The sequence below is a fragment of the Nelumbo nucifera genome, chromosome 7 (assembly GCF_055504915.1).
Source record: "Nelumbo nucifera cultivar China Antique chromosome 7, China Antique-T2T, whole genome shotgun sequence".
Taxonomy (NCBI): Eukaryota; Viridiplantae; Streptophyta; class Magnoliopsida; order Proteales; family Nelumbonaceae; genus Nelumbo; species Nelumbo nucifera.
In genome coordinates, this window is record NC_142655.1 from 16,048,366 (window position 1) to 16,057,404 (window position 9,039).

Consider the following 9,039-nt stretch of genomic DNA (forward strand, 5'->3'; position numbering starts at 1 on the left):
TTCATACAAGGAAGAGAGGTAACCGATAATATTCTAATTACTCATGAAATCTTTCATTGAGTGAACAAGAAAAAAGGTAAATGAGGAATAATGGCATATAAACTATACATGGAAAAACAGGGGTCCAAATCAAGTGGATTAATTGGACTATGCAATGTATCACTACTATAAGCTATCCCCCCAACCCTCAAGAGGAATTAGACAAAGGGACCCCCTCTTTGTGCTATGTTGTGAGGCACTTTCTAGACATGCTATGAAACATGTTAAAGGAAACAAAGCAAATTTGGGATTTAAAATATCTCAAAACAGACCTACAATTCCTATCCTTCAATTTACAGATGCTTGCATAACCTTTGCAAAAGCAAACCTAGAGCCAAGTTACTGCATCAAAGACAATCATCATAGATATGCAATTGCCTCTGGTCAAAAGCCAAACTTTCAAAAATCCTTTTAATATTTTCAAAGAATACCCCCAATAGATTCCTAAAATGATAGTGAGAGCATATCACATCTCCAAAACTAATAAAGAGGAGAAATACCCGGGAGCCCCTATCATTCATCAAAGGGTAATCAAAAGCACCTTTATCCCCATCCTAGAGAAAATAAATTCAAATATCGAAGGATGGAAATCTTTAACACTATCCCTAGGCCTAGGGGGAAAATTAACCCTACTAAAAGATGTGGTAGGAAATATTGCTCAGTACCAAATGAGCACGTTTGGAATCCCAAAAATCTAACAAAAGAGATGGACGAATTACAGAGACAATCTCTGTGGGGCAAAAAACAAAATAATAAATCATTCGCCCTCATGAAATGGGACAATGTCTGTTTAGATAAGAAAGATGGAGGATTAGGGCTAAGGAAAATGGAAGAAGCAAACAAAGCTAACTTAACGAAATTAGGATGGAAAATCCTAACAGATCAGAACAATTTGTGGGTCCAAGTAGTTCGAAACAAATATTTAAAACAGGACTTTCTAGACGACAAATTAAAGAAAAATAACTCGTGGGCGTAGAAGAAAATAAACCATCAGAAGGAATGGATTCAAAAAGGCTTGACGTGGAAAATAGGAAATGGATTAAGATGCAAATTCAGGATAATTGATTTGAAACCAATCAAGGACCTAGTAAGGGATTCTGAATTAAATGGAAACCAACTAGAACCAAACCTCAAAGTAAATACTTTTAAAGATAGAGAAATTAACATTTGGGATTTTCTGAAACTAGCATGTGTTGTTCCTCAATGAATAATTGATAAAATTAAGTCAGATCCACATTCCATCCTTCGAGGAAAATGATACTAGAGTCTGGGGCCCAAACTTCAATGGTTCAATTAAATCTGCTTACAACCTTTTGAGATTCAATCATAGGCTGGATCAAAATCTAGTAAGGATATAAAACAAACAAAAAAAATCCTCTGTCCGGAAAAAAGAAGAATAGCCTTTTCATGAGAGCTCATCCCAATATGTGCAATTGCAGAGAAAAGAAGAATAGCCTTCAGAGCTCATCCCACTTCATCAGGCCTCAATCAGGATGCAAGAATGATGCTCAACAGACCCTAACTGCAAATGCCTGATATTCCTGTTAAATATTAAGCCATTTTCATAAACTACTTATTGATTCGCTAATGTTTGCATTTCAAAAAAAAAGTGTCATTTCTCAAGGTCAGGTTCTAAAATCTAGGCCAACATACACAATTCAGTCTGTTTATAGCAGATTTCATATTAGATTTAACAGCTAGCGTCATGAGATATTCCAAGTTTGGATTTAGTTGTACCAGTCTCATTGATAACGAGGGTCACACACAAAACTAAGGTTTTGATCCCCGTAGAGGAGTTCAGTATCATATGACAAGATCGGACGCTACAACAACTTAAGTTTAATAGCACTAACCAACTTCACCACTCAATCAGCACATACCGTTCCTCATTAAATTAAGCAAATAAAAAAAATAAAATAGAGATCTTCCTCAATATAGCTGAATTTTGGAAAAGCTCCCTCATGATAAATGTATTTGGAAAGATAGACATTACACTCATCTTTTCCTCCCAGTTCCCACCCTTCCTCGGGGAAACCCACACATTCAGGATCTCAAAATTCTAAAACTAGTGAAGTAGAGAAATACATGGTACCTTTCCACTGCCTCCATAGCTATCAGGAGCAACTCCCAAGCTTTGGTTGTCAGAGTCAGTTACAAGCTCATTTCTCAATGGGTGATACAATAAGATTGTAGTTCAGAACTCCCCCAAATATATCTGTTTATCACTACTGCAAGATCCAATAATAGGTTCATTAGGATGGAACACACACTCATTAACAGATCCAGTGTGGCCAGGAAGTTTATATAAGATCCTCCGGGAAGTTGTGTCCCAAATATACACCATTCGATCTGCACTACCAGATGTGACCTTGCTTCCATCAGGTGACCAACTACATTTCAATAAGTTCTTCTCAAAATTATGTTGATGCCCTTCAAATATTTTTACACACCGATCCTTGGGGGCATATGGACGCATGTCCCAGATGCGAAGAAAGCAATCCATACCATTTGTTAGAAGATAGGAGCCATCAGGACTCAATTGCATAGCTGTGATCATGTCAGTGTGGCCCTGAAGAGTCATGGTAACCTCATTCCGGCGTAGATCCCACACCTTAACATCATTGTCTATCCCACCCGTGAATATCTTATCTGAGGCATCGGAAAAACTCACAGCCGTAATTTGGTATTTGTCCGGAAATGTCTGCACAGCACCTCTTTGACGCATATCCCATAGCTTTGCAGTACCATCATCTGATCCACTGACAACAAGAGGAGGTCCCCTCCTGGAAGGGCAACATGAATTCACAAAAGATGAGTGTTCTGCCATCTTTTTTATCTGTTTACCTGTTTCAACATCCCATGCCCTCAATGTCTTATCAGGACTGGCCGATATTATCTGGCTACCATCAGTAGTCCATTGAACATCCAAGATTGCATTTTTATGCCCTTTTAATACCATGAAGTTTTTGCAATCTCCATGCACATTCCAAAGGAAAATTTCTTTATCATGAGACCCTGAAGCAATGATTGTTCCTGCCGGATTGAACTTCATAGTATATATTGCACTCTGGTGCCCTGCCAGCAACATAATTGGTGATTCCAAACTTGATGTCCGTGGCTTCCCATTCGGTCCAGGTGCTGGAGGAGCATTATATGGAATTGTAGACCATTCCATCCCTGGTCTTGGGCCCATGACAGCAAGAGCATTCTCACCTTCTCTTGGGAAACCTTGCATCTTGAAGGTGCTGACAACTGTAAAGGAGGTCAGACTGCTTTCAGTGTGGGTGCTGAAATGAATGACAGAAAAGCTTAAGACATTGGCAAATTTAAGTAAGCAGAGAGACCCCCCCCCCCAAAAAAAAAAAAAAGAAAGAAACTAGTGCTGATGATTGACAAGAAATTAGTATCAGATAGTGCAAACTAACAATACATTATTATCTCACAACAGAACATTTTTTTTCCTTGTTTTCAATTACTTAAATGTTTTACTGAACTTCTCTTTTCAATAACTGTAGGAAATCAAAGCTAGAACTTGAAAATTAAAGGAAGCACATACACTGACATAAAACCAAAATTGAAGTTCTTGTCCAATATGACCACTTTAACCTCCAAAAGAATATTCTAACCACTTATAACTATTCCATGTTAGTTTGGTGTCAGCCCACAGAGAATCTTTTGTCTGTATCCACTTCTATAGAAACTTGATCCAATACATGAGTTGTAAACATACACTATTTTGAAGGGAAAAATGAATAGAGAAAGGGAGTGAACAGACAGACCAAAAATATTTAAAAATCAAGAGGAAATAGGATGGTAGCTCAAAAATTACAACAAACAAGGTCATACACTAAAATTCGCTCGAGGAGTTACCTCAAGAAACAATTCTGCTCTTAAGATAGAAATCATTTTCTATTCTTATGGCTTCAAAGGAGTTCCAAAATGAATCAGGGTTTCAATAAGATGATATACTGTTAAAATCACAACCAAAGCCATGGAAAAAACCCCAAATCCATGACATGATTCACCCCAGGAGATGAAACAGAGAATATCACACTCTAAATTCGTTCAAGGAGTAACATCAAGAAACAATACTGCTCTTAAGACAGAAACCATTTTCTATTCTTATGGCTTGAAAGGAGTTCCCAAATGAATTAGGGTTTCAGTCAGATGATATACTATCAAAACCATCGAAAAACCCTAAATCCATAACAAGATTCGTTCCAGAAGATGAAACAGAGAAGGGAAAAATTACTGAGCTAATCAGGCATATAAGTTATAACGAAAGAAAAGAGACAGAAAGCCAAGAAAAGAAAGAGAAGCGGTGAGAGTACCTCGTGCAGAGAGGAGTTTGGTCGAGCCTTCTTCCTGGTTCGCGCTACTTCACCGTGCCTCGCTTTTGGAGTTTGATATAAAGAGGTGCTTCAGGCAAACCCGATCGGATCGGCCCATCGACCTAGGGAAAAGGGTGATCCATTCAAAACAGACCCGTCGTCCCGACGATCCATTAAAACTAAAATCTTCAAACGATCCCAGTGGGATTCGAACCCACGACCTTTAGATCCGGAGTCTAATGCGATATCCACTCCGCTATGGGATCTGAATATTAAATAGTGATTTCCTTGCGTTTTTATTCACTTATATGGCGGGAGAAAACTACAAAATCAATGTCGTAAATGGGGTCTTGTTCCGTAGGGCTGCAAATCGGGGCGGGTTTGGTCGAGTTAAGGTTAACTTTATCTCAATCCTATGTTCTAAACCCCCAATTCTAACTCAAATCCTAATTAAATTCGTTCAACCTTTAATCCAATCCAACCTTCTTCCTATTTCTTAAAATCTCATAAAACTTATTAATCTCATAACTTAACTCAATTTTCACTACATACATAAATCCTATATTAATACTTGTTTATTGATGTTTTAATTGGTTCTTTAAGTACAAAATTAAAAAAAAAAGTGTTTAAAATGACTATACTTTATTATGTCTTATGATTTATAATAGATCTTTTATGGGCATCAACTCAACAAGCTAAGGGTGGCAAACAACATAAAGGAGATAAAAAATATATATTCAAAAAAATATAAAATATGTTATTAAGGTTTTAGTATTTCCAATTAGGATTAAGTGAAGCGATTATCTTAAAAGAAATAAATGATAGTATGTGGTGGGGGTTATACAACTATCATGCATCTAAACAAATCAAATATATCATATATATAACATAAATTTATATATGATATGTACTATAGAGTCAAATTCGGATTAGGTCAGGTTCATAAATTTCAACCTTAACTCTAACCCGAGCATTAACCTAACCCAACCCAACCCGACTTTTTCAGATTGGGTTAGGGTTGGGTTCAAGCAAACCCAGCCCAAGTTGCAGCCTTAATGTTTTGTTAACCTAATCATGAGTCTACTTTCCAAATCGAACTGGTACCGGTTTATGAAAAATCATTAACCGAAATCAAATCGAGCCAATCCATTAACTAATTAATTAGTTCAGTTTTCCACCATTTTGTTCCATTAGTATTTTGGTCTTTTATTTTTATAATATATATTATAAATAAATATATAAATATGCAATAAAAATACTAGAAAGGCATATAATATATTATATAATAAATGATGAACAATATATATATTATATTATATAATAAATGATGAAAAATATATTATATACATCATTTATAATATATAGGTAATATAAAATATATATAATATCTAGAAATATATATATATATATATATATATATATATATATATATATTGGTCGATTTACTTAACAATCAGTTATTTTATACTGATCAGTCGAAACCAGACTAGTGCCTTCCGTTTTTCCAAAATACCAAATTGACCAATTCAGTTAACCAGAACTTTCGATTCCAATTCATTGGTTCGGTTCGTTTTTCATTTCTTGATGATCACCCTAGTGGAATTAGTAGATCCTTAGGGTTCAAGTTGAGTAGATTGGGCTAGCTTTAAGTTCAATACTCAAGATCAAACCCTAAGAATTAAGGATTGAGCTTGAGGTCAAGTCCGAACAGATGAGTGATGAAAATTTTTTTGAAAAGGAAAAACCAAATTATAGGTGAAATTCAAACCACACAAATTCCCTCACTCATCTATTGTCTCCCTTTCCTCATCCCCTATGTCCACCCTCACCATCATATATTCCCCCACTCATGACTCCTTGGTTTCAAAGCTATTTTTTCTTTTCAAGTATCCAAGAAGAAAATCATATTCAATCACAATTAGTTCTTTCTAGCGTATTGGATTTAGAAGATGCAATGCATCTTCATTTTTTTTAGCTGTAGATACGATTATTATTTTAAACAGTTACAGATATGATCTCAATTGCAAATGTATTGGCTATCTGTCAAATCATCTTTCAATGAAATTTATGGGGTCATTAGTGAAGTTAACAGATGCATTCCATTTAGAATAATCATATCTACACTGGAATAATAACAATCAACTCCTGACAATCTGTCACATTTAGTCATAGTTCATCCTAGTCATACAATAATCATCTCTTACCTAAGGCTCAGTTTGGAAGGAATACAAATGCAATTATTATGTAGAGTGTAAAATCTTGTATTTTGTATTATTTTACTTGTATTTGTACTGTATAAATTTGCAATTGTACTCCTTCCAAACTGAACCTATAGGTATCACTACAATCACAATAGTGGAGATGAGAATAGCTTTGGAAGCATACAGATTGGCAATTTCAACTCCAACACAAGCACATCATAATTGAAGGAGATTCAACATCAACCATAGATGCCCTATAAGACAAAGTTGAAACAGCATGGAGTTGTTCCAACAAGAAAGAGGAATGCAAGAAAATCAAGCGGAAGATTGGTTAACAAACAATGCTTTCTTGGAACAAGATGTAGACTTAGCCCATTTGTTGTGAGAGTTAAGCTACATCCTTCTTGCCGATTTGCTAGGGTTTGTTTAAAATTTCTATTGTATGTATTCATGTGTACACACATAAAAAAGAAACTAAACGCTTGATTTTTTTTTTTTTTGCCCTGTTAATAGCTTTGACGTGGCACAAAGCTATGCAATATGGGTAGAAATTCCTACCTAGATAACCAAAGTTTCCTCATCCTAAGAGTCCTCAAGCAATATCCATGGCAATTCACTATCTACGAGGTTGTCAATGAATTTGGCATTCGAAACGATTATTCTGAATTTGAATGCTAGAGCTTGCAACAATTAATAAATGGATTCGATTCAAATTTAAAATATTAAATTATTTATATTTATGTACATTCATTATACATGTGTAGTTAAAAGTGGTTTCTTTTTTCATTTAAAATCGAATATGACCTGAGTCCTATATATCAGATTTTGGATTGGATGTGAATGTAATTGGATTCAATTTGATTACATCCCTAACCATCATTTTGGCTACCTTCATGTTGGCCCTATGTGTTTTGGTGATAGCAAATTCATTGAGAGTATTAGTATGAGGAGTAAAGAATGAAGGAAATATACTGGGCAGATGTAAATCAACTTGAATCTCTTAAAATAAGAAGTTTGCTACCAAGAGGAGAAAGCATCTAAGTCTATTGGTCTACATTGCTTTGTGCTTTAGGATTTTGATGTGAATCTTATGCATGGAATATAATATATGGGCTTAAACTTGACCAATCTCAATTAACCTAACCTTGGAGAACAAAGGCTAGTATTACTCCTAATCCTTAGGTGTTCTTGAACTCAAAAAGTAATTAATCTAAGTTTGAAAGCCTAAAAAAAACAATTTTCGGACCTTTTAGAATGGAAATCTCAAAGTTTCTAAGGTTGTGACAATGAGTAGTCAACTATTCATAAACCTATAGTCAACTAACCTTGACAATTGAGGCCTGTGTTACAAAGGCACTATTTAGTAGTTAAGTATAAGAAATCATGAATCGACTATGCTTAATAGCTAAGACCATGTGTAAGTTACTAATTGACTATTAGAAGAGCTACTAGAGAAAAAAAAAATTCATTCCTATGATTAGTAGTCAAGTACTAGCTTGTTCTAGTGGATTACTTGTGGAAAATTTTGACTATTTAAAAGGCACAAATGCCTTTTATCTTGTTAGGAACTCAATCTGAACATTTCCTAGTATGGATTAATCCCTTTCCAATGGCTCTCTAATAGTTATATGCTCTTCACATTATTAATCAATGGTTTTGGATTAAAGAATAACAAGAACTTGATAAGTAAAAATCTGCCAAGTAAAATGAGCATTTTAAAAGCAACAGTTTTTTCTACAAGAATAGATTTATGTGTTAAATCAGTCTGTAGTGAAAAAAAACTAAATATCCTTCTTGACTTATTTGTTTCTCACTAGGATTTGTTAAATCTCTTCAAGAGTTTAAGCCTATATTCTTATCCATTCTCTTTTTAGGATATAGCTTGTATTGTATTTTCTATTATCTAGGTACTAAGTACTAAGAGGCATTTGTTGTATTTGTGCTTACATTGTTATATTTGTCGTATTTGAATGTTCTAGTTTGAACACTATTGTTAGGTTTAATTGGCACCCATAAGCCAACTTCTCAAGTCTTGTTGGCACTTGTAAGCCAACTGATTAAGGCATTGCAAGCACCTAAAAATCCTATTAGTTGTATGGTTTATCTGGCACCTAGAAGCCCAATAAGTTTTAGTGGAATTTTTAAAAGGTTGCCTAAGGAGATGTAAGTTGGGGGTTTTTTTGAACCTCCATAAAAATCTCTGTACAATCATTTATTTATTTAATTTTATTATTATTCGCTACATTTGTATAGTACAAACACAACCTTTCACTCCACTAATCTTGCATTCATCAACCTTTCACCCCCCCCCCCCCTCTCATGGGTTAGGCTATTTGGGCAACACTTAACTCTACGCAAATTACAAATTATGTCAAATTGCGGTTATCTTCTCAATTGACAATTGATATAGTCTTTGATAATAGTTTTAATGCTCTAAGGTTGCTCCATCTTTCCTGATTCTTAAGATA

General features: G+C 34.9%; 1 protein-coding gene and 1 non-coding gene across 3 annotated transcripts; both read right to left on the minus strand.

Annotated features, from left to right (window-relative positions):
• Positions 1 to 1,976: 1,976 nt before the first annotated feature.
• LOC104607792 (Transducin/WD40 repeat-like superfamily protein) lies at positions 1,977 to 4,511 on the minus strand. Of its 2 annotated transcripts, none has more exons than XM_010273499.2 (2): positions 4,371 to 4,511; positions 1,977 to 3,326 (listed from the first exon to the last, which is right to left on the minus strand). In XM_010273499.2, the coding sequence occupies exon 2, from the start codon at positions 3,272 to 3,274 to the stop codon at positions 2,234 to 2,236; it is 1,041 nt and encodes a 346-aa protein (XP_010271801.1). In that variant the 5' UTR covers positions 3,275 to 3,326; positions 4,371 to 4,511; the 3' UTR covers positions 1,977 to 2,233. The 2 variants fall into 2 exon arrangements, with proteins under 2 accessions (XP_010271801.1, XP_010271802.1); XM_010273500.3 differs by having other exon boundaries at positions 1,977 to 3,291; positions 4,371 to 4,507.
• A 52-nt stretch (positions 4,512 to 4,563) lies between these two features.
• On the minus strand, positions 4,564 to 4,636 carry TRNAR-CCG (transfer RNA arginine (anticodon CCG)). The gene has a single exon. It is a non-coding gene; the product is annotated as a tRNA-Arg (tRNA).
• Between the last annotated feature and the right edge of the window lie 4,403 nt (positions 4,637 to 9,039).